The sequence below is a fragment of the Mangifera indica genome, chromosome 20, assembly GCF_011075055.1.
Source record: "Mangifera indica cultivar Alphonso chromosome 20, CATAS_Mindica_2.1, whole genome shotgun sequence".
Taxonomy (NCBI): Eukaryota; Viridiplantae; Streptophyta; class Magnoliopsida; order Sapindales; family Anacardiaceae; genus Mangifera; species Mangifera indica.
In genome coordinates this window covers 12,138,937-12,165,358 of record NC_058156.1, presented here as the reverse complement: position 1 = coordinate 12,165,358, position 26,422 = coordinate 12,138,937, and the positions used below count along the sequence as shown (strand labels likewise).

Below are 26,422 nucleotides of genomic sequence, written 5' to 3'. Positions count from 1 at the left end.
TCCAATGGGTAAGCAGCAATTCGATATTATTCACCCAGATTAAAATTTCTAACTGGATTACTAGATCTTAGTTCAATCAAGATACCCGGAGAAGTGTACTCTGAAAATGTATCAAGGAAATGCAACACTGTTTTTCTTCAAACCATAACTTCTTTTCTGCCTGATATATAAAACTACACAATTGCAAGAAGTACATGGTTGCACTTACAGATATAAAATAAGAGTTCAATAAAATCGGAGCATCTCCTCAGCATTTTGGTAACACAATCAAGAGTAACTATAAGAATGAGACCTACAATTGGCTTCTACCTAAAATAAGTGAAGATCTTCTATGCAGGATTAGAATCATCATCCAATTTCCAGATGATGGGTAGAAAATTGGCATCATTGCCACATCCAACTCTTTCCACATGAGATCCGAACAGCTTGAAATCAGGCATGAAGGACTGCCATCTTTTGAGTTAACCCACCAACCACCTCATCGTTCTCCTCAGGAATCGATTCCTCAGGCTGTAGGAAAAGTAAGCATGTCATAAACAGATGAATACAGAAGTTTCGAAAGCAACATCTAATTGTTATTGTTAATTTTTTTATCATTTTGATCTTAAAAATTTCTGTATTAATTCATACAAGTAAAATGAGAGCCTTTACCTCTACATCTCTCTTTTGTTGCACACCCACACACTTGGAAGCACTAATGCTAGCGCTCTTCAATAGGCTACGAGCACTGCAGTTTGGCTTGTTGATTCCATTTTGCCCCTCCTTGTTTTCGTTTTCCGAACCATCAGATGGAGGGCTCTGTAGAGTTGTAGCAATGGAAGCTGCAGTTCTTTCATAGTTATTTTCTTCGGCAGTCTCATCCTTAGAAGCAGGAACCCTCTCTCTGAGGAGAAGATATATCTCAATTAGCTCTCCTATTCGTACCACCAAGATAAACACTACATTAAGAAAATAACACACACCTAGGCAAGGAAGCATGCTGCCTCTGGAGTGGGGTGCTCCTTTCACCTTTACCATGATGCTCCTCAAGATGTGCAAATTGTCGCTTGAATCGATCCACACCACTACATAGAATTAAAAAAATAAAAAAACAATTAACACAAAGTTAACAGTGAAATGCTAACACAAAACCAACTAATTAGAAGGCTAATTAAATAATAATCATCATGCTAACCACCCTACTGTTTACAATAATATTTCTTCATTCATTTTACATTGTCTTTTTGAATTGAGGTTGTTATTTGCAGACTCTCTCATGCTGACTAAACAATCAATACTCGTCAGATATACAATTCCATTTCACTTTTCTTTTAACTTTGACTCTATTTTGAATTTAATTGAAGCCGAACTGAGTGTTGATGAGGTTGAATCCACTTTTTTCTTTCTTGTGCACCCTTTATTCTATCTATCTAATTCCAAAAAGAGAAGAGGCGATCGAGAGACATATATTTGATTCCGTCTCTGCTCTTCTTCACCCCTTTTTATGTCAACAACCAGAATGAAACAGGTTATAATTTTTTCAAAGAAAATGTTTAAGCATCATCCTAAATAAGAGAAGTTACCCAAAATAACAATCATTAAATTTAGCACCTAACAAGTGAATTATGATGATAAAATAACATCAAATGAGCAGAGATTGAAACATAACTCCATGTACATTGGTTATATAAATCTCAGATATTCCAGTATCACTCATGTAGGAGTTTAATTTTCTTCGCAGGACCAAGACTAGGCACATTATGCAAGACTACAAGACAACCGGAAACAAAATGGCAGAGCACTTCAAATCAATCAGCAAGAAATGCCAACAAATGACAGAGTGTCTAATCAACATGGAATAATTGCAAAGACAGCAATGTCCAATAAAATGTTAAGCATGGAAAGCAGATTAGAGAAAAACAGTTCTTCTCAAGTGCTAAGACCAGAAATGCTTTAATATATGCTCTCCACCACAAATAAAAACAGTGAAAAGATTACAGAACTGCCTACCTTGGGTACATGAAGCTAGTCTGTTCTCCACCACGAAGATACTCCTGCAGCATTTGAGGATGGTACTCTAATATCTGTTTCCCCAAAATGAAAAATTCATTAACACAAAAAACAATAAAATAAGATTCACAATAAATTAAATCAATAAATATCACAACTATACCTCTCGATAGATCAACTCTCTAACATCATCTTTAGCCAATTTCCTCCTCTCAAACTCAAACTCCAGCTTCGAAATGGGTTGAGTCGATGGTTCACGATCCACATTTGCCAAACCGTGAAAGTAAGGATCAGCCAGTGCCTACAAGCAAAAGAATCAGGGACATCAGAAAGCATTGTGGTCCTCAAACTGCTTTTTGACAGATCTCTCTAAATTTAGTTTTTACATTTAAAAGTGGAACAAGCATGCCAATGCATCTAGCTATAGGGGTTGCACTTGCTTGTAGGCACTGGCCATCAATCACTAATCACCCTAATATTTACAATAATATTTCGTCATTCATTTTATATTTTCTTTTTAAATTGAGGTTGTTATTTGCAGACTCTCTCATGCTAACTAAGCAATCAATACTTGTCAGGTGACTACAGTAGAAACTAGGCATTGGATCCAGTGGTTGCGTCACTCAATAAACTTAACAAACTGTAGATATAAAGATATAGGAAAGATGAAAAAAGTTGGAGACTAAAACCAATGGGGTCAAATCATATTATAAGTCCTAAAGAAACATATGGACTAATCACTCACAAAGAATTCTTGGCATACTTGTTCTCATTCACAGAGGAGGTTGGACTAACAGAAGATTTTAAGAGGCTGACGGTTGGCTAGTCGGATACATCTGTAAGTAGAATGGAAAGATGGCTGGTCATCTTCTAATATCTACATATGCCACAGAGTTGCGACCTTTGCTGTTAATGGTATATTGTGCAATTCACAGAAACTTCTATTAACCTCCAATTGTCAAATACTTACTAGGGAAGATAAAAGAGGAGCTTCAGCCATTTAGCTTAGAAGTGGTTCCCTTCTTCTTGTCCCACATTAGAAGGGGTTTCTTAAAAGTTATCCCTTTTAGATTTTCTGGATTTATTCGCTAATAGTTTCCAGGGTTTTTCAAAGTAAAACATTATTATCAATCAAGCAGAAAAAAAATTATCAATACTGAATCCTACATACCTCTGCAGCAGTTGGGCGATCTTTAGGATCAAATGCAAGCAGGCGTTCTAATAGGTGGAGAGCTAATGGATCTGCATTGGGGAATTTGTGTGAGAATGGAACTGGTTGTTTTTTCCGCATGCTACTAAGATACCTTCTTGCCTTTTCATTACGAATCTGTCAAAGTGGTCAAATACTAAGCAAATGGTAACTTGACTTAATTTAAAATAAAAAATTAGAAAGGATAGAGCCTGAAAATATTTCAAAGCTGAATAATGACTAACGAGATATAAACAGAATGAAATATAGCAGAAAAAACTGCATAGTCAAAACATCTAATAAGGAACATCTCAAAGCATCAGATCACATTTTTACAATTAGCTTCTGATGATGACAAAAGACCAGTTATAGAGCAGATGACGAACCCTTGAAATGGATTCAGCAGGAGGAGTGCCAAGTAAATCAGTCATGAGATCCAATTGGTGAACCACATTCTTTCCAGGAAAAAGGGGTTTTCCTGAAAGCATTTCAGCAAATATGCATCCTATGCTCCACATATCAATTGCAGGAGTATACTGCAAAACAAAAGTACTTAGAAGTTGCAGATATCGTCTGTTTACTGGCATCCAATAAACAACCTAGAAAACAGAAAGAAGATTCTTCATATAAGAAACTGCTCACAAGGCTTAAACAGAAATATGCAAAATTATGTTTATTTTATCTGAGAATAGACCCTTGACAAAATAGCAAAGCCAAAATATTTATCAGCATACCAATAAAGCAAGAATGATGGTCAGATACGAAAAATACACTACAGATCCCTAGATTGCAGATCATAGCATGAAGCCAAATTATATATATAACATAGTTCTTTGTTAGAAAATAAATGAAGGTCCACAATAGACTATAAACCAGTTGAGAATTTAGCAATTTATAGGCCAATTTAGCAGAAAAATATTATATGGCCACTATAGGAAAATTAAAGAAACTCATCAAATTTCAGTGCACATCTAAGTAACGAAAGAGAACACTTATCCAAGAACTAAAGAGCCTTTGCTTCAACAGGCATTACTACATCCACCAGGTAGAACATCAAATATGATAACAAATGCTCATATACTACAATGCACGATCTCGAATGTCAAAGCTGCAAGGATTTGACTTTTCACAGGTGAAATTCCTGAAACTAGACCAAAGATGCCCTCATCATTGACAAATGATTGCTGAACACTAATTTTCAACCAAGATCGGATAATGTTGGTTGATCTTTGAAAAAAAAAAGGGAAGTAAAAATTTCAGAAGGTAAACAATGAACTACGTAACAACCAGCACGTGTATAAACATATAGGGAAGGATCTATTGCTTCATATTTCGGCACAAATTCTTACCCCATTTCTGGACAATTCAATGAAAGTAATTTACAAGGATGGAATTACATCTAGAAAGCACAGTGATCCAATTGTCTAAAAATGGTATAAGAATTTTGAAAAAGAAGGGTTGATGGATAGTGAAAAGGTTTCAATAGATGATTGATCCGAATTTAGATTTTAGTTAAAAAGTTCCACAGCCAAACAAGTTAAGCTAGGTTCAAGGAACACCATATTGTAATTTCAATGCGGCAAAAAAAATATGTACCTAACAACATGAAACTTGCAAAAGTTCATCACATTTAGGATCATTAGTGAAATAAAATTAAGGAAGAGGTTCAGAAAGGGTATAAGTACAGCTTCTCTGATAAATCAATAGAATTTCAACTACTGTAAAGCATACAGAATTGGATAATATCTTACAAAAGAGCATAGTACCAACAAGTTGCAGTAATCAATAATGAAAATGTCCCCAAAAAAGCACTTTGGAAGCAAACCAAATATAAACAAAACCAAAACAAAAAAGGCCAAATATTTCCATTCCTCAGGCCAATGAAAGAAACTAGAAATGGGATAGTCAAGCAACAAGAAAAGGTCAACATAACATCAAAGGTAATGAGCAACTTACTTTAGAGAAAAAGGAGCCACAAAGTTCAGGAGCACGATACCATCGAGTTGCTACATAGTCCTATGTAAAATTTTTGAAATTTTATTTAGAAAAATAGCTTTATATAGAAATAACATAGTAACTTAAAATAAATAAAACATTTAACTTAGATGAAAATTCAAAATTTGTATGACAGAAAACCGTACAGTCCAGAAAATAGCTGATGGAGCATCGTTGAAAGATACTCGAGCAAGCCCAAAGTCACATATCTTCAATTTGCAATCAGCATTGGCAAGAATGTTCTTTGGTTTTAAATCTCTATGAAACACATTTGCTACAAAAAAATCAAAAGAAATCAGTAATTTTCTAAAGTATTAAAGCCAAAAAACCAATACACTGGACCAACCTGTATGTATATATTTCAGACCACGAAGAAGCTGGTACAAGAAAAACTGATAATGCTCAGGAGTAAGGTCGTCATTTGCCTTAATTACTTGATGAAGATCAGATTCCATCAACTCAAAAACTACATAAATATCCCTAAATTCTCGTCGTGAAGGTGGAAGCATAATATGCTTTATTTCTACAATATCAGGATGACGAAGCAACCGAAGAAGTTTAATTTCTCTCAAAATGCGAGTGGCATCAGAGACATGTTCAAACACATCATTAATCTTCTTAATTGCAACCCTTTCTCCAGTGTGTGTGTCAACTGCAGAACCAACAACACCATAGCTTCCCTTCCCAATGACTTCTTGGATTTGGTATCGGCTTGCCTCTCCATACTCCGTGAAGAATTCTGTTTCCAGCACACCCTGCATAAAGATTGGCACCAGTATTTATGGAGTTAAAAATGAAACTATTAGGGGGATTAAAAAATGTGAACTTATGAAAATAAGGATATAACTGAAATAAAATGGCCTGTTGTTGTACTGCTGAAGCATAAAACAGAATATTCTAAAAGATAAATCAGTGGGACACGAGAATCAACCAAGCAACCCATTGCTCCTCTAGTTAGAAATAATGCAAGACCCAGAAAATCAGTAAAGGAAACTCACAATACCATAGCGAACCAAATTTTATTTAAAGTCCAAAATCATCAGAAACATCAGGATGTAACATGCATCTTCACCATCCTTCTCTACAAAAATCCTAGCCAAGGAGCTCATTAAGCTGTCCAAATTATCAATTAAAAGATTTCTAATATGCCAAAATGGGTAGAAAGCAGCTTATTTTCCTAGCACCGGGACCTGCTTGTAAAACTCAACATTAAAGAAAGTGCAATGCCCATTTCTACATAGTTCTATTCCTAAAGGCCATAAGCCGGTCTCCTGACAAGGCTACCCAGCGAAATTCTATCTTTCAACACTATAAATCCACTATATGACAAAAAAAATTACCTGGTTAGTTTAGCATGAAAAACAGTCAGAAATGATATGTACACGATGATTATTCAAATGGGTAGATGACACTAAAATAAGACCAGAAAATTAGTAAGAACCGAAAATATCAATGAACTCCGAATAGGTACAAAGATTGATTACACAAATGCTGAAAAAAAAAACGAAGCAGCACCAAGATGGTGACAAAATGAAACGGCAGAGTAAAACAAAAACATAAAGCTGCCTTGAAAGTATCAATAGGATGAAAGCAATTACAAATTGCATAAGATCAAAACCTACAATTAATTAACAAACAAAGTACAAAGATCATTGAACTCCGGTCATAAAATAAACAACATATAATGAAAGCATAGATTTTCAATTTTCCCAGCAACTAAACGGAATGAATCCAAAAAAGCACCAAACTTTACTAAACAAAAACAAACCTTGATCAGGTTTCCACAACACCAATGTAACAAACTCTTTCTTAAACACGAAGTTAAAAGAAAGGATCACAAACAAAAGGCAAACAAAAAAATAATGAGGGATAAAAGAGAGACCTTCTTGTGAGGATCCATACAGGAGGGAATTGGAAAATTATTTCTTTCGGGAACCCGGATGAGCTTTAGGCAAGAAAAATCAACGTCTTCAACAAGAGTAACAAGAGGGTGTTGTTCTTGAGATTGAAATTTATTCACAACATGATCATTAAGATTATTATCGTTATAACAATAACGAGAATGACGTTGAAACCAGCGACGCACACCGTCCACGAGAGTTCCACTGACCCCCATATAATCTAGTTAGACTTCGAATTAGAGCCAACCAATTTCAGCATTGCCCTGCTGCTTTCTCTCACTCTCCCTCTATTTTCTCTCTGTTTTTGCCCTCTAATTTCTATTCCACTCCAAGTTTTTCTCCTTCTCTCTGTTTCTTCTCCGATGCTTGCGCAGAAGAAAGAGAATTTTGGATAAGACAAGACAAGACAAGACAACCCCTCAGAGACTGCGAGATTTTCAGTTTTGTCTTTGTTATGCGTTTTCTTTTCTCTTCGCTTTTGTGCTACATTTAAATCGATTTAATGCCAATAGAATATGCTCTTGCAACATTACAGAATCTAAATATAATCTCACTCATATATGAATAGGAATAGAGAAATTTTCATTTTGCACTTAAGTTTTGGTCTAAACTCCTTTTCCATTGCAGATGCTATAAATAATAATTTTTTAATCCAAAATCAGCATAATGTTGAAAGCAAAATTATTATTTCATTTTTATTATTTATTTTTAAATTTATTATATAATCTTGAGTTAATAAAAATTAAAAATTTTTAAATATTTAAATTATATATAAATCTACTATTTCTCTTTTCTTTTCTCTCACCACATTCTTTTTCTCTTCCTCTTTTTTTTTTTTGATTATTTGATCGATTTCAATTCAATTAATAAATCAATTGATGAATTGATCGTTTTATCAATTGAAAGTTATTTTATCAATTATATATTAGAATATATATATATATATATAACATTCTTCTTTTAAATTAAAGATAAATTATACAATTATGTTAAAATGTAGGCATTTACATGACAAAAGAATAATATTTTTTGACATGATTTTCAAATAATTAGAAGACTATTGTTATTTTTAGTAGTAATTTATATTTCTATCTTGTATTATCCATTTTTGTTTTGAAATCAATTTGAATTTATTCAAACTTAAATACCTTGATTGAATCAAATTTAGATTATTTCATAAAAAAAAAAAAAAATCAATTTTAGATTTAAACTTATCTCATTTAATCTAAAATTAAGAAGTTTGGTTTGAATTCAACCATAGCTCAAGCAAAGAAAAAAGGCAATTGCTGAACATTATTCTTCTTAGACATCAACATTGTAGCTTGTAGCAAGAAGTCATCACAATCCAACCTCTAGAGCAGAGTTGCCAGGATGGTATCCATGGCAACAGGGTCTCTAAACTCAAGCTTCATATATGAATATATTGACACTTCATTTCAACCTATACCCTCCTCATTCTCATCTTCGCAAGATTATCGAGAAGACTCTTTAATAGAATTATTAATATTGTTGTTATTAATAACAACATTATATAAAATATAAATGTAACACTTAAAATTTTATGTGGTGACCAATTCAAATTTTATTGTTTCTTTGAAGGTTTTCTATATTTTATTTTTATTAAACTTTATTTCTTCTTATGCTTGCTTTTTCAAACTCTTATTGTTATTGATATATTGCACGGAATATATTTGGTATTTTTAAGAGACCAAAACACTTGTTATGACCCAAGATTTTGTATAAACCCAAACTTATACTTGTTAATTTTTAAAAATTTAAATACTCATTTGTTTGTTAAATTTTACTGTTATTCTTAGGGGTAAAAATATTATTTAGAAAATTTATTTAAAGAAAAAATATTTTCTATCCATTTTTCACATTTGTTTTGAAAACTAACAATTTTTAGAATTTGCATCTTTTAGGGTTATAATTGCCTCCCAAATTTCAAAACATTACATTTATACCTCCAAAAAATCATTTTCTCTTTTCAATAACTATCATTCTCAACGATTTAATCTGGTGTGTACCCCACAAATGGCACCTCTTTTCCCTCTCTAGTGGTTTTTCGGCATTAAAACCAACAAAAATTTGGCCAAAATGATCAAATTTTTTGTCATGAATTAGTGCAAATTCATATATATCATTTGAATGACGTCTCACAAACCTAAATGTTGTCCATGCAATGTCATTCAATTGATTTGTGCATTGGTTGAAACACAGATCATTGCAAAGATCTGTGTGAATTTGTAGATCCATGCAAAAAAATTTTACCATTTCAACTAAATTTGTGATGGTTCTCTTATTGAAAAACCACCAGGATTGAAGGGAGATGTTGTTAGAGTAAATCGCTAGGAAGAATGATTGCCAAAAAGATGGAATAAGGTTTTGGGGTATAAATGTAATATTTCAAACTTTGATAGAGATAACTGTTAACTTTAAAATATAAAACCCAAAATATGAGGGTAAAAAAATATTTTTTTTAAAATTAAGTTAAAGGAAAATAATTAGCTTTTAAAATTAAAATAGAAAAAAGAAATAAATTTTTTTAAATAAAATCTCTAAATAATAATTTTATCTTAAATCATAATAACTAAAATTAATAAATAAATAAATATTTAAATTTTCATATTTAAACTAAACCTTGGTGGAAATAAGTATCCGGGCCTTTTTAAGACAAATCACAAATATTTTCATATAAAAACAGACCGAGAAAAAGACAAATATATATGACGTAAATTCCACGTCAGCAATTAACCCACCCAAACGCACATAGTATTAAATCTCAACCGTCTAACTCATCTCCTAATCCTTTCATCTTCATGACTTCATCATCTCCTTCTTCAGGATCTAACCTACCACTCTCTCTCTCTTTCAAAATCGAAAAATCAAAACTTTGAGAAATTACCAAAATACCTCCTCCATTTCCATGGACCCTTCCTCCTTTCTCCACCTTTCTACCGACTCTCTTGCCCCTCCGCCTTATCAACCGCCGCCTCCTCCTCCCTCTCTTGCCCACCACCACCATCACCACCTTCCTCCTCCACCACTGGCTTCCTCCGCCGCCACCATCGCCAACCCTACTCCTCCCTCTGTCAATCACAATAACAATCACCCTCCTTACACTGAGGTAAAGTTAAAATATAGGAGAAACCAACCTAAATTTCACATCTTTGCTCACTAATCTTCTAGGGTTTTTCTTCGTTTTGTGTGTTTTTCAGATGATAAGCTCGGCCATCACTGCTTTGAAAGAGAAAGACGGGTCAAGCAAGCGAGCTATCGCCAAGTATATTGAGAAAGTTTACGCGAATGTTCTTCCGCCGAATCACTCGGCCTTGTTGACTCACCACCTCAAGCGGTTGAAGAACACGGGTCAGCTTGTTATGGTGAAGAAATCTTACAAGCTTCCTAGATCTGATGATGTTGTCGCTTCAAGTATTCCTCCGGAAAGTATCAATGTGATTTCCGAAAATGCCACTGCTATTGGTTCAACCCATGGGCCTAAAGCGGGTCGGGGCCGGGGCCGGCCGCCCAAGGTTGCTACAACTACTAGTGATAGTGTTTTGGCTTCGCTGGGGTTGGTTGATCAGCCTAAGCGAGGGCGAGGTCGTCCGAGGAAGGGTGATGTGGTGGTGGTGGCGGCGGCGGTGGCCCCACGTGGGCCTATGAAGGGGAAAGGCAGGCCACCGAAGGCAAAGAAGAGGGGCCCGGGACGTCCTAAAAAGCCGAAGAGTTTGACAGGTAAATTGGGTCCTGGCCGTCCACCTAAAGTTCAAGTTCAAGCTCAAGCACAACCTCAACCTCAAGCTCAAGAGCAGGTGCTTAATCCTGTGGTGGTTACTTATGATGATGCAAATGCGGCAATGACCAATTTAGCCAGGCCTAGAGGGCGGCCAAAGAAGATCGGCGGCACAACTATGGCTGGTGATGGTGCTGTGAAGCAGCGTGGCCGACCATCGAAAAAGGGTGTGAGCAGTACTGGAAGGCCCGTTGGTCGTCCCAAGAAGGTATAAATTTAAGTATTTTTATGGCATAAAAAGTTTTTTTCCCCATAGATAACACTGACTAATATTGGTAAGGTGTCATGTAGGCATTAGGCATTAAAACTGAAGATAGAGCATTCCTATGTGAACTCAGTTTTGAGGGTTAATTGGATATTCAAATGATGTGTTATATATAATTAAGTGTTACTTTATTCCTAATTCAAAATCAGCCAATTACATGATAACACATTGTTTCAGTATAAACTAGATACTCAAACCTGAGTTGAACATGGTTTTATAGATAAAAATAACCCCAAATACAAATGTTGAGGTGTATAATCCCAAATCACTTGATAATATATCTGCATTCGTACCTGCATTTTTGTTACATGTAATCTTTTTCTTATTAGATCAAACCAGAAATTGATAAATGTGATTGGAAAAGCATGTAAGCTCGACCCATATTGAAGGTATCTGTTCCCATCATTTTGCTAAATTTTATTACATTTTTATCCAAAATTAATATGCAAAAACTCAGACAATTTAAAAAAACTGAATTGTATTTAAATATTTTTGATATATTTTTTGAGTTGAAAAAAATATAGAACTTCTTTTCATTTAGTGATTTTACACTTGGTTTTAAGATTGTATCACGAATCTAATTTTTTAAGTTGTCAAGTTATCGTGTTTCAAAAACCAAGAAATATGTGGAACTTTTGTGTCAAATTGATACGAACATTGGGAGAATCAGGCACTAAAAACTAACTGTTGGGATTGAAGAGTCTAAAGTCATATAAACATATATAACCCATAATTTCCTAGTTACTTTTTAACATGAGATTCAAGTCTCATATTTTGCACAATTAGGTCTTAAAGTTTGCTAGTGTTCTTGAGATGTGAGTGTTTAGTTCAATCCGCGTATGAAATGCATTTTAGTTAACTGTTTTGTTGAATTTGGTTAAATGTCAGCTACTGGATTAAACATTCATCTGTTTATTTCATGATTATAATCTCTTGTTGAATTGTTCTTGCCATTTGGAAATGAAGAACCCATCAGGAGCATCAACTGAAACAGCAGGAGCTGCCGCCATTGGAGACCTTAAAAGGAAGCTTGAACTCTTTGTAAGTCTTTTTTATTCCAATGTGTATGTACATACCATACCATACCATATTGTGCTGGGAACTTTTGTTGATCTTACAATTGTCTTACTTGCAGCAAACAAAAGTCAGGCAAGCCGTCAGCGTGTTGAAGCCTCATTTAACCAGTGAAAACCAGATCAGTGCATTGGCAGCAATCCAAGAGCTAGAAGTGTTGGCAGTGATGGACATTAGCACCCAGTTGAAAGATGATACTCAAGTAGCCCAACCACCACCGCCACCAGCTCCACAACAACATCAACAACAACAACCACAACTGCCACTGGTTTAAACTTAAGATAAGTAAAAACTGTGAAAAAGCTTGTGAATTTGTTGTCATGTTTTAGGAACCTGAACCTCATTTCCCTGGATCAGAAAGAGTTGTAGAAGTTATTCTAACATAAACACAGGAAGGAAAGAGAAAATCTGTAAAAGTAATAGGATGGAATGATGTTGCAAATCTAACTCTCATTGTTTGTGAATTCTGTTTGTGTAACTTTGTATTTGACATTAGCTGCTTTTTTCATCTGCTGTATCCAGTTTTTTTATGCAATTTCAGTACATTATGATGTTTCAATTATAGTTATTAGTATCCTGTCATATGATTTAGATGGAAAACGATTTACATTTTGAGTTATATTGAAAATTGATAGAGTACGATGGGTGTAACATACAATATGATACATATTATTATTATTATTATTATAAATCTATACATTTATAAAGAAGGGATGACATGACGGGGTATCTGATAAATTTTATAATTTCAGAAGGTGTTGTAATATTTTTTTAAATTACGTTATTATGGTGGGCCTGTAAAGGTCTAGTAGCCCTTGGATGAAAATATTTTGCAGCTGTCAGGGCCAATAGCTTTACCACCCCAAAACTGATGAATATTGTTCAATTTTGAAATTAGATAAAATGTAGAATGGTAAAATAAACAAATTTTGGGTGCATTTGTTATTACGTGAAACGTTTGGGTGTGTTTATACTTTTTTCAAACCTTGAGGTGGAATTGTTATAACCCCTAAGTTTGGAGCTATTGGATTTTTTGAAATCCAACCCAATTAAATAAGTGAGTATAGAGTATAATTTGTAATGTTAATACAATTTTGAATCAAAATCCAATCAAATTAGAAAACAAAAACTGATACAGAGACTGCTTAGTAAGACTGCTATATTAATTATCCAATATTGCATCTCAAAATGAAGTATTATTAATTGATTTGTGTGTCCGTCATGAATGCTTAGTAATTCCATTAGCCAGGGGTTTGGGCTTGAACATCCTTACCTTGCAAATACCTGTAGATCATGAAATTCTAGCCTTTGGATAATAAACATTCATCAAACACTTACTAAAGAGAAAGTGCTGCTGGTGCTTTTTTCATTCTTAAACCAGCTAAGACCTCTGGCACCTCCAACTTTTGACTTCATATTCCATCGTCAATGGCGGAGGATGGCCACTCTAGTACCAATATTTTGACAAATACTCTGAAAATTTTCTAATATTAATTTGGTACACTTGCACAGACATGTATCACCACATGTATTAAGCTGCTGGAATTTGCCAGTATGGAAACATGGCCAAAGGACTATTTCCCACCCAAGGTATGCTGATTCCCCAAAGTTCTTCCCGTTAACTTTGAAAATCTCATTTATCCACTTATAACCGTTTAAATCTATTAATTTTAAGGGTAAAATCATCATTTTATATTTAATATTAAAAATAAACTTAAATATGATTTCATTTTCCCCCATAAATCTAAAAAACTAACTTTTCTTCACCAAACCAAGTTTAAAAAATCACATTTCCCCCCTTAGGGTTTAGTTTCAAAATCCGATCACTTTCTCCGACGCTATCGTCGGTCATCTCTCCGAAGGGTTTAGAAACACCAAATGTATGTTGTACGTGAGAAATTTCATTTTTACCAATTTATTTTAAAAAATGGAGATAATAGAAACACCAAATGTTTGTATATTCCTCAAATATTTCTCAAAGTATTCTATCACATTAATAGCAGGAATTATTTTATTGACCATTACATTTTGACATTTCATTTTATTACATTTTTATTGATCATTGCATTTTGACATTCCAATCATGGTTATTAGTATTGTATAACCTATTATTGATATAGATCAATACATTTTTTTAATGAAATGATGATATAATATAAGATATATAATAAATTTTAGAAATTTCAAAGATATTAATATTTTTTAAGATAATGATATGTCGATTAAATTTTTTTATTATTATGTTATTATAGAGAAATATTATCATATATAATATAAAAAATTAAATTTTTGACAAACAATACATGATTAGACTATCTTAAGTTTTAGGCATGGTGAGCCTGTAAAGGTTTAGAAGCCCTTGGGAATAATTTGCAGCTGTGAAGGCCCATAGCTGTACCCCGCCAAAACTGATGAATGTTGCTCAATTTTGTAGATAGATACAGTGTACTAAGGGTAAAATAAACAGATTTTGGGTGCATTGTTATGACCTGAAACTTTTGGGTGTCTTGTGCTTTTTTCAAACCTTGAGGTGGAAATTGTTAAAACCCCTTAGTTTGGAGCTATTGGATTTTTTTTTAAATGCAACCCAATTCAATATTTGAGTATAGAGTATAATTTAAAATCTTAATTAATACAATATTGAATCAAAATTCAATCTAATTAGAAAAACAAAAATTGATAAACAATTCGATAGGTTGAAATCCTTTTCAATAAACAGATAATTTATAATTAAATATTTAATATCCTTTGAATATATATATATATATATATATATATATATATATATATATATATATATTTATATATATATTAATATAATACTTTATGTATTAATAAAATAAATACAAAAGAAGAGTAATTTAAATTTAAATTTAAGATGATATAAATAATTAATTAATTTAATTAAATAATGATATATTAATCATTTGTTAATTAGATATTATCTAGTTGACTCTCCTTTACAAATATATTCTAAAAGTTGCTCCGATTCATTACATTTTTCAGATTACATGGAAACATATCAATTTCATTCCAGCAAGTTTACTGTTTAGCCCTCTCATTTGTTCAATTTGACATTTAATCCCCTAAATGCAATTACGTGAATTATTTTCTAGGTATTGTTATGTATATTTAATTTTAACTCAAATTTAAATTTGAATAAAATAAATCAAATTTAATAAAAAAAACTACACGTGTTTTCATTAAAAAAATAAATTTAAATTGATTTAAATTTAAGTTAATCCTAATTATATTTAAAATAAAATTATTTTTAAATTAAATTTGAGTTTAATCTAATCCATCTTTTAACCAAACTCAAATGAAATCCTAGTCAGATTCAGTTACTAATTTAAAGCACGCGCTTCCGCACGCTCCAATCATAATCGGAGAAATTCCACTTAAAAGCCCCTTTTTGAATGAATAATGCTGGGCCAGAATTTAAGTCCTCACCAACGACCTCCGCCGTCCGCGTAGGATCACGTACCAATCAGAATGAGTGATAGTATAGCGTGGTGTTGATGTAAGGAAAATTGTGTAGTTAGAAGTAATAAAGAAAGCACGTGCCACGCTTTTCGAGTAAAGAAAAGAAGAGATATGTACGCTTTTGGCATTTCAAGCGTAGGACAAGTTTAGCCGCCCATGAATTAGCCCAATCCAACCAACTTAATACCTTTTCTTTTCCCACCCAAGATTTAATGGAATGCTCTCTTCTGAGGTAACTTTAAAAAAATTAAATATTTGCGTATTAATTATTAACATAAACAAGAAAAAGTTAATGCCATTATAAATTATTATTTTACCCTCTTTCATATCTAAAATGCATACCTAAATAAAATAAAAATTAATAAAAGACATTATTATTTAGAAAAATATCATTTCTCCCCTATCTTAGGGTTTTATCATTTTTCAAAATTTTCATTTTAGCCACCCCTAAAGTTTAGAAACATCACATATGCACCCTTATCTTCTACCATTTTCTCTCTTCATCTTCACCGACTTCTCCGTTCCTCTTCAATTGATGAAGACTACCAAGGAAGAGCAGCTCGATCTTGCCAACTCTGGTAAACCAACGAGAAAATTGACGTTGTAGACGAAAATAAAAAAATTTGAGCAACAAAATTTGAATCAATTCACATAATTCATCTTCCACAAAGTTGATCAATGGAAAATAAGGAGTCAATCAAGGAGTTGCTCATGTCACTTGTCTTCTCTGGAGTTGGTTTAATGAAAAACGTTGATGGTAGCTCCAATTCAACGAATCGAAGCTTTGTCTTCAGTCGACTTTTTGATTCCATTAGCATTTTCCATTGTCTGGTCTTTGTGCATCGTCAGCTTTGTCTTCCATCCCATCCTCATCTTCGTGCTTTGTTAATTCATGACTGGAGTATGGTCTCTCTTCGAGGATGCAAAAAAAAAAAAATACAAACTTTTTAAAACTTATTCTTGAGAAGAAATTGTTAGATTTTCGAATCAATAAGAGAAATGATATAAATTTGTATATTTTTAATATTATTAATTAAATGATAATTTTATCCTTATAATTAATTTATTATGTTTATTTTAACAATTAATGAATAGGTATTTAAATTTTTAAAAGTTAATAGGTGAGAGCTTGCGGTTGCACTAGACCTTGGGTGGGAACAAGTCTTTTGGCCTACTCTTACATATAAATCTTAAATGATATCCATAATCATAAGCTTCGTAATTTTATATGGCCAAATAACTACTTTCCACCCAAGGTTTAGTGTAAACTCCCACTTGTTAATTTTTAAAAATTTAAATATTCATATGTCTGTTAAATTTTATTATTATTGTCAAAGATAAAATTATCATTTATTAAAATGTTTAATTGACATTTCCCGAAGATGAAGAATGCCGAAGGTCACCTATTTGCACTAATCTTAGTTGTTCTTTGTTGCAAAAAGCCAACAAAGATTCCAAGAAATGTTGATCTTCAAGCCACTATTCCAGCTAGTATTGGTGGTCTCCAACTGCCAATAGTGTCGTTGGGAAAACTCCAAGGGAAAATATTGATTTTTCTAATTTTGGGTGGAAAAAAATTTGTTAAATTTTTAAATTTAAGAGAAAAAATATGATAAATTTTTAGTTTTTTTAAATATTTTGATAAATAATAATTTTACCCTTAACAGTATCAATAAAATTTAATAGACAGATGAATATTTATATTTTTGATATTTAATAGATAAAAAGTAAAATTTGTACCAAACATTGGGTGGGAAATAGTCGTTTGGCCGGTTTATATTTTTAACATCCTTCCGTAGACTTCTTTTATAAATTTCTCATATGTAATGTTGTACTCCAAATTAAACAAAAACAATCTTTAAAAAAAAATAATTATTAGTAGATCACGATTAAATAACTCTTTAATTTACAATCTATAAGAAATTTAAGAATCAAACATCACGATAAATAATTAATAATTAAATAATACTAAATTTATAATTCATACAAAAGAAAAAAAAATTATTTTATAATGGTTATTACCATAGAGGTCTTTCAAGATTTTACAGTATAATATCTTTATAAGGATCATCTACTAAGATATTAACTTTTGTATAAACAAATATGTTATTAATATATCCATAACTTTTTTTCATTTAAATTCAAATTTGGATTAAAACTTAAATAAAAAGATTTCAAATATAATTATTCCTCTGGAAAATTGTATATAGAAAGGAAGGGAAAGGAAAAAAAAAAAACCCAACATAACATCACACATGAAACATTATTTTTATATTATTTTTGTATTATATTTGATAAATAAGAATATCGTGGATGTAGATATTTTAATTATTTAGTTGAATTACATAAAAATTCTAGTGTGACCTGTAACATCCCTCCCTAGAAGTACTACCCATCGAAGGAGAAATGTTACGAATTAATATTCGTAGCATCTATTTTTTTTCTTATTTAAAAATACTTTAAAATAAATGCATCATTAAAAGTGTTTAGAAAGTATTCCAAGAAAACTGAAAATCTGGAAGCGAACAAAAGATGTATATACTCATATGAAAGCATCTGAAAACAAGGAGTAATCATATGCAACTGTATCATAATCTCAAAACGTCAAAAATCGATAAAAACATGCCACTGTATGCATGTAATATAAACCAGAGATAACCTGCTCCAGCCGGATCTACCTATGCTGACCTGACCCTGCCTCGCAGCTATCTCGATCACCTGTACCTGCAATCAGGAAAGAAAAGGGAGTGAGTGATAAGAACACTCAGTAAGTGGAAAAATTAAGTAAACTATCTTTTTTTTTCCTGTTCTAACTCACTTTTGGGACTCAACCCCACATCCTAACCTCTATAAGAGATTGAGGGGGTAATTTAGTTCACTCTTTACTATTTGGGTCATACTTCGTCCCATCTGGTGTCTATTTAATACTTTCTGGAAGCTAACTATAGGGATTTGGCACTTTTCTAAGCTCAAGCTCTTTTTCTTTCACTACACTATTTCTGAATCTGAATTGAGCTCTACTGCGAGCATGCTCTACTGTGAGCGGACCCTACTAGGGGTCTATGTCCTACTACGGACGTGTCCTACTGCGGACGTGCCCTACTGCGGGCGGTGTAGTGTAAAGTGCCCCCTCATAGTTTATAGCATACATACGGATCTTATATTTTACTAAATTTGCTTCCATTTAATTTTGTTCATAACTCACCAGACATTACTCTTGGGACGACCCCTAAATCTTGAGTCCCAAATTCTTTTTCTTATTTTTCTTTCTTTTTCTTTCCTTCTTTTCTTTCCTTTCCTTTCCTTTCTTTCCTTTCTTCTTCCTTTTCTTTCTTTCTTTCTTTCTTTCTTTCCTTCTTTCTTTCCTGCCCAGAATTGCAAAACACTGTTCACAGAACAGACATTTAGCAGGGCAACCTTCTTTTTCATACAATTTAACATCCCAAACGGTTTCTAATTCATACAAGCTATATATCGTTGAAAAGAGGATTCAAAGATCTTTCCAACGACCTATAATAGCACTCATAATTCGATAGATATGGCAGTCAAAACGTGAGCTAAACTCAGTGATAAAATTACGAAATACTGTTCACAGAACAGACATTTAGCAGGGCAGCATACTTTTTATACAATTTAACAGCCCAAATGGTTTCTAATTCATACAAACTATATATCGTTGAAAAGAGGATTCAAAGATCTTTCCAACGACCTATAATAGCACTCATAATTCATTCAATCAGGCAGTCAAAACAGCAGATAAATTCAGTGGCAAAAACTGCCTCCCCTGTTTTTCTTTAGTAAAACAGTCCTTTCGGTTTATACAATCTTTAACAGTCAAAATGATCTCTAATTCATATAAGCTATATATCATTGGAAAGAGGATTCAAAGATCTTTCCAACAAGATATAATAGCACTCATAATTCATTCAATAAGGCAGCCAAAACATGGGACGAACTCAGTGGCAAAAACTGTAAATATTCTGTAACTTTCTGCCATGAGCAAAATCACATACATAGACATCCCAAATGGCAAAACAACATTCCTCAACATCAAAATCAACATATATAATATAGATCTAAGGAACCAAAACCCTAAAACATATCACATATCAAGGAGGAAACCCCTTACCTTATTTCAAGTCAAACCTTTGCAAGTTGGTTTTCTCCTCTTTGTTTTGCTTCCTTTATCATCAAGACAACTTTAAATCAATACCAAAACACTCTAACATATTCACATAACATGCATATAAACATAGATGAAAGGAGAAGGAAGGAGATCTTTGGTTACCAAAGCTTCCAAGTGCTTCCTTTTCTTTTCTTCTTATTTTATCTTCTAATATTCCTTCAACTTCTTCCTTTGGCTTCAAGAAAGCAAAGAAAAGAACATGAAAGGAGGCTGCTGGAGTTTTTTTTACGGGAGAAGATGCAAAATGATGGAAAAGTCTTCTCTTTCTCTTTATATCTAAAGCCTTATCCCTTTCTCTTTTTCCCTTTTCCCTTTTTGCCCTTTTTTTTGCATTTATATATATATATATATATTTATTTATGCATATATATATATATATATATATATATATATATATATAAAGCACACCCCTACATATATATATTTAAAATGAGAAAAATCTCAAAACAGGGTCAAAAGACATAATTACCCCTGGAATATACCTGAGGGTATTACAACTCTTCCCCCCTTACAAGAATTTCGTCCTCGGAATTCACAAAAACAACTCTGGATGCTTCTCCTTCATGGTTTGCTCCATTTCCCAGGTAGCCTCCTCTAACTTCTGGCTTCTCCACAAGACTTTTACTAGAGGAATCTGTCGGTTCCTTAGTTGTTTAATTCTTCTGTCAAGTATCTGAATCGGTTTTTCTTCATAACTAAGGTCTTCTGATAACTTAATATCTTCTGTATTCACAACCTGGGAATGATCACCAAGACATTTTCTTAACGATGAGACATGAAATACATCATGAATCCGGTCCATACTCGCTGGTAAGGCTAATCTGTAAGCCACTTTACCAACTCTCTCAAGTATCTCATATGGACCAATAAATCTGGGAGCTAGCTTTCCCTTCTTTCCGAATCTCATCAAATGCTTGAATGGAGCAACCTTTACAAATACAAATTCACCTACATTGAATTCCAAGTCTCGGCGTCGATGATCTGCATAGCTTTTCTGTCGATCCTGAGCCTGTTTTATTCTCTCCCTGATCAGTTGGACATCATCAATCATTTTCTGGGTCAATTCGGGCCCAAGGGATAGGGATAACACATCTCTCTCTCCTATCTCATCCCAGTGAAGGGGAGAACGACACCTCCTACCATATAATGCCTCATAAGGTGCCATCTGAATAGTCGTCTGGTAGCTATTATTGTAAGCAAACTCCACCAAGGGCAACATTTCTACCCACGTGGCTTTATGATCTAGACAACAAGCTCTCAACATGTCTTCCAAAATCTGATTAACCCTCTCCGTCTGACCATCTGTCTGAGGATGATAGGCTGTACTAAATGCCAAATTAGTACCCAAGGATCTTTGAAGACTCTTCCAGAAAGCTGATACAAATCTCGTATCACGATCAGATACTATGGTCCTGGGTACACCATGTAATCTAATAATCTCCCTAACATATAATCTCCCCAACTGATCTGTGGTAGTAGTATCTTTGATGGACAGGAAATGAGCTGACTTGGTTAATCTATCAACAATCACCCAAATAGCATTACATCCATTCTGAGCTCTAGGGAGTCCACTAATGAAGTCCATGGAGATATGCTCCCATTTCCATTCTGGAATAGGTAGAGGCTGAAGTAACCCTGCAGGTCTCTGGTGTTCGGCCTTAATTTGCTGACAGGTGAGACATCTAGTAACAAACTCACCTATATCCTTTTTCATGCCTGACCACCAAAAATGTCTTTTTAAGTCTTGATACATCTTTACACCCCCAGGGTGGGCAGTGTAAAGAGAACTATGAGCCTCTGTAAGAATTTTCTGTCTCAAATCAGTTATCTGGGGAACATATACTCGATCTCTGAATTTGAGAATTTTATTCGATACTTGAAAATCTATCTCAAGACCCTCTTGAACCTTTTGAAGTTTCTGTTGACACCATTCATCTTGTGTCTGAGCCTCTCGAATCTCATCTAGGAGAGTGGATTGAATCTCTAACCTGGTGAGGGCCCCAATCACAAGCTCAATCTGTTCTCGGTCCATCTCTCTCTGAATTTCTCTCTGGACCGTCAATTGTGATATCATTACATTTCTACTGAGGGCATCTGCAACTACATTAGCCTTGCCTGGATGGTACTTAATATCACAGTCATAGTCTTTTACTAACTCGAGCCATCGCCTCTGTCTCATATTTAACTCCTTCTGAGTGAAGAAATATCTGAGACTCTTATGGTCAGTATAAATATTACATTTTACCCCATACAAATAGTGTCTCCAGATTTTTAAAGCAAAAACCACCGCTGCTAACTCCAAATCATGAGTGGGGTATCGAGTTTCAAATTCTTTCAATTGTCTTGAGGAATATGCTATCACCTTGCCTCGCTGCATCAACACTGCTCCTAAACCACCGTGTGAGGCATCCGTGTATAAATCATACTCAACTCCCTCCTCTGGAAATGCTAATACAGGAGCAATAGTCAATCTTCTTTTCAATTCTTGGAAGCTTGTCTCACAGGCATCTGACCACTGAAATGGCATTGCTTTCTTCGTGAGGGTTGTAAGAGGTCTAGCTAATCTGGCAAATCCTTCCACAAACCTTCGATAATACCCTGCCAAACCCAGGAAACTACGAACCTCTTTGACTGTCTTTGGTCTCTGCCATTCAACTATTGCCTCAATCTTACTGGGATCCACTGATATACCCTCTGCTGAAATCACATGCCCCAAAAAGGTAACTCTATCTAGCCAAAATTCACATTTCGAGAATTTGGCATACAGTTGTTTTTCTCTCAATCTCTGGAGGGTAAACCTCAAGTGTTGTTCATGCTCCTCTCGACTGCAAGAATATACTAAGATATCATCAATGAATACCACAATAAATTTATCCAGGCAGTCATGAAATACCCTATTCATCAAATCCATAAATACTGCAGGGGCATTTGTCAATCCGAATGGCATCACTACAAACTCAAAGTGGCCATACCTCGTTCGAAAAGCTGTCTTAGGTATATCCTTCTCTGTCACTCTCATCTGGTGATAACCAGATCTCAAATCTATCTTGGAGAAGACCACGGATCCCTTCAACTGATCAAATAAATCATCAATCCTGGGCAACGGGTACTTGTTCTTAACTGTGGCCTTATTTAGCTCTCTGTAATCAATGCACATTCTCATAGACCCGTCTTTCTTTTTCACAAATAGGATGGGAGCTCCCCAAGGAGAATGGCTCGGTCTAATAAAACCATGTTCTAATAACTCTTGAAGCTGCTTTTTCAATTCTTGTAACTCGGCAGGGGCCATTCGATAGGGTGCTCTTGAAATAGGTGCTGTGCCAGGTGCCAACTCTATGCTAAACTCAATCTCTCTCTCGGGAGCTAATCCCGGTAGCTCACTTGGAAACACATCTGAAAACTCACGTACCACTGGTGTTTCCTCAATAGTTGAGCCTGACTCAACTTTGCTCACTATATGAGCCAAATATCCTGTACACCCCTTTCTCAACATTTTACTAGCTTTTAACATACTGATCATCAGACTCCGGATATGACCTTCACCGAACTCGAATTGATCTCCAGAGTCTAGGTTAAATCTCACTTTCTTCTTTTTACAATCAATTTCAGCTCCGTATCTCCCCAAAAAGTCCATCCCTAAAATCATGTCAAAATCTGGCATTTCGAACACAATCAGGTCCACTAGTAACTGTCGACCCTGAATCATAATACTTTGTCCTAGTAGCATCATCTCACTAATGACTGACCCCCCATCCGGTAACTCAATCATAATCCTCTGGGCTATTCTAACAGGTTGCAACTTTAACCTCTCAAGTAAACTCTTGGCTATAAAACAATGAGTAGCCCCACAATCAATTAAAACATAAATAGGAGTATCAAGATAGAGAATCTGACCCGTGACTGCTGATGGGTTAGCCTCTGCTGGGCCCTGAGTGATCGTATAAACTCTGGCTGTGGCTCCTCCTATAGGCTGCTGCTGCTCTACTCTTACTGGGGCAGCTGTGCAGAAACGAGCAATATGTCCAGGCTGACGACATCTGAAACAAACTGTCTGACCTGTCAAACACTCTCCTCTATGGTGCTTCCCACATTTCTGGCAAGCTGGTATCTCAGGTCCTCTTTGTTTCTTTCCACTCTTCCAGTTCTTTTTCATGCCTCTGAACTGGAGAGGTCGTTTACCTTTCCTGTCTCGCTCTGGAGGAGGGCCTCTCTGTACTGAAGCTGAACCACTACTCACCGGGGGAGCTGGCATGGTAGAAGGAGGTGTAACTTTTTGCCCTGTAGTCTGACCAAACCTCCTCCTAACAAAAACCTCTGCCCTCAAAGCTCTATCAAGGGCCTCTGCATAAGTTCTGGGTGGCTGTGCCCCAGTCATAACGTCTCGAGCTATCTCTGGATCCAGCCCGTACACAAACTTCTGCATACGCCCCATTTCTGTGCTAGCTATCTCAGGGGCATACTGGGACAATTGATTAAACTTTGTGGAATATTCTTTTACAGAGTCTGTCCCTTGCACTAGACTGATAAACTCCTGGGCCCTGATACAAGTAACATCGGCGCCCCTGTACTCTGCCTCGAATCGGCGCCTAAACTCTGTCCATGTCATTTCTGAGACATTGACCGTCTCCCTGACTAAGTTCCACCATATTCTTGCCCCTGACTTGAAAAGATAAGTGGCATATCTCACTCTTTCTTGGTCAGTCATGTCAAATAAGGCCATGGCACTCTCTACTGATTCCAACCACTCTTCAGCTGCTAATGGGTCTCTTGCACCATCAAATTTTTGAGGTTGGTGCATACTAGGGAGGTTGAAAATAGGATGTAATTGAGTCCTTACTGGGGCTGCTGTAGATGCTGAAGTAACCTCCCTCATATCATGCCCCTGGATTGGCGGCGTATGAGCCGTCTCACTTCCCTGTGTAGGAGCACCTTTGTGCTCTCTCATCATTTCTCTGAAAATCTCTCGCACATCATGTGCACTGAGTGCCCCCTGGGGTACCTGAGGGGCTGCTCCTTCATTTTGGCCCCTCTGAGAGGGATCTGCTGGTGTTTGACTCATAGGTCCTGAAAATGAACACATTAGTTTCATAAAACTCAGCAGGTATAAATGAAAACTTAACTTACAGTGATCGGCTGCGAGGGTGGTCAGCGTGGCTGAAGGGTATTTTATCTCTGTGTTACTTTGATTACTCCATTTTGTTTTAGAAAACATCTTTTGGGTTCCAAAATCATGCTCTGATACCAACTGTAACATCCCTCCCTAGAAGTACTACCCATCGAAGGAGAAATGTTACGAATTAATATTCGTAGCATCTATTTTTTTTCTTATTTAAAAATACTTTAAAATAAATGCATCATTAAAAGTGTTTAGAAAGTATTCCAAGAAAACTGAAAATCTGGAAGCGAACAAAAGATGTATATACTCATATGAAAGCATCTGAAAACAAGGAGTAATCATATGCAACTGTATCATAATCTCAAAACGTCAAAAATCGATAAAAACATGCCACTGTATGCATGTAATATAAACCAGAGATAACCTGCTCCAGCCGGATCTACCTATGCTGACCTGACCCTGCCTCGCAGCTATCTCGATCACCTGTACCTGCAATCAGGAAAGAAAAGGGAGTGAGTGATAAGAACACTCAGTAAGTGGAAAAATTAAGTAAACTATCTTTTTTTTTCCTGTTCTAACTCACTTTTGGGACTCAACCCCACATCCTAACCTCTATAAGAGATTGAGGGGGTAATTTAGTTCACTCTTTACTATTTGGGTCATACTTCGTCCCATCTGGTGTCTATTTAATACTTTCTGGAAGCTAACTATAGGGATTTGGCACTTTTCTAAGCTCAAGCTCTTTTTCTTTCACTACACTATTTCTGAATCTGAATTGAGCTCTACTGCGAGCATGCTCTACTGTGAGCGGACCCTACTAGGGGTCTATGTCCTACTACGGACGTGTCCTACTGCGGACGTGCCCTACTGCGGGCGGTGTAGTGTAAAGTGCCCCCTCATAGTTTATAGCATACATACGGATCTTATATTTTACTAAATTTGCTTCCATTTAATTTTGTTCATAACTCACCAGACATTACTCTTGGGACGACCCCTAAATCTTGAGTCCCAAATTCTTTTTCTTATTTTTCTTTCTTTTTCTTTCCTTCTTTTCTTTCCTTTCCTTTCCTTTCTTTCCTTTCTTCTTCCTTTTCTTTCTTTCTTTCTTTCTTTCTTTCCTTCTTTCTTTCCTGCCCAGAATTGCAAAACACTGTTCACAGAACAGACATTTAGCAGGGCAACCTTCTTTTTCATACAATTTAACATCCCAAACGGTTTCTAATTCATACAAGCTATATATCGTTGAAAAGAGGATTCAAAGATCTTTCCAACGACCTATAATAGCACTCATAATTCGATAGATATGGCAGTCAAAACGTGAGCTAAACTCAGTGATAAAATTACGAAATACTGTTCACAGAACAGACATTTAGCAGGGCAGCATACTTTTTATACAATTTAACAGCCCAAATGGTTTCTAATTCATAC

At 34.8% G+C, this 26,422-nt stretch overlaps 2 protein-coding genes across 2 annotated transcripts; one reads left to right on the top strand and one right to left on the bottom strand.

The window, feature by feature from the left end:
- Positions 1-130: 130 nt before the first annotated feature.
- On the bottom strand, positions 131-7,587 carry LOC123204778 (mitogen-activated protein kinase 9-like). The gene is made up of 11 exons (XM_044621578.1): positions 7,056-7,587; positions 5,520-5,928; positions 5,320-5,447; positions 5,135-5,194; positions 3,565-3,714; positions 3,161-3,316; positions 2,153-2,290; positions 1,990-2,063; positions 963-1,064; positions 652-883; positions 131-510 (listed from the first exon to the last, which is right to left on the bottom strand). The coding sequence occupies exons 1-11, from the start codon at positions 7,287-7,289 to the stop codon at positions 433-435; spliced, it is 1,761 nt and encodes a 586-aa protein (XP_044477513.1). The 5' UTR covers positions 7,290-7,587; the 3' UTR covers positions 131-432.
- Positions 7,588-9,877: 2,290 nt separating this feature from the next.
- Positions 9,878-12,768, top strand: LOC123204929. The gene is made up of 4 exons (XM_044621746.1): positions 9,878-10,201; positions 10,293-11,078; positions 12,102-12,176; positions 12,271-12,768. The coding sequence occupies exons 1-4, from the start codon at positions 10,001-10,003 to the stop codon at positions 12,481-12,483; spliced, it is 1,275 nt and encodes a 424-aa protein (XP_044477681.1). The 5' UTR covers positions 9,878-10,000; the 3' UTR covers positions 12,484-12,768.
- The last annotated feature ends 13,654 nt before the right edge of the window (positions 12,769-26,422 follow it).

Coding starts and splice junctions, on each gene's coding strand:
- LOC123204778 (XM_044621578.1), bottom strand. CDS start 7,289: ATGGGGGTCAGTGGAACTCTCGTGGACGGTGTGCGTCGCTGGTTTCAA. Junction 5,929..7,055: donor GTATGGATCCTCACAAGAAG/GTCTCTCTTTTA, acceptor ATCTTTATGCAG/GGTGTGCTGGAAACAGAATT. Junction 1,065..1,989: donor ACTAGCTTCATGTACCCAAG/GTAGGCAGTTCT, acceptor AATTCTATGTAG/TGGTGTGGATCGATTCAAGC.
- LOC123204929 (XM_044621746.1), top strand. CDS start 10,001: ATGGACCCTTCCTCCTTTCTCCACCTTTCTACCGACTCTCTTGCCCCT. Junction 11,079..12,101: donor CCGTTGGTCGTCCCAAGAAG/GTATAAATTTAA, acceptor TTGGAAATGAAG/AACCCATCAGGAGCATCAAC. Junction 12,177..12,270: donor AAAGGAAGCTTGAACTCTTT/GTAAGTCTTTTT, acceptor TCTTACTTGCAG/CAAACAAAAGTCAGGCAAGC.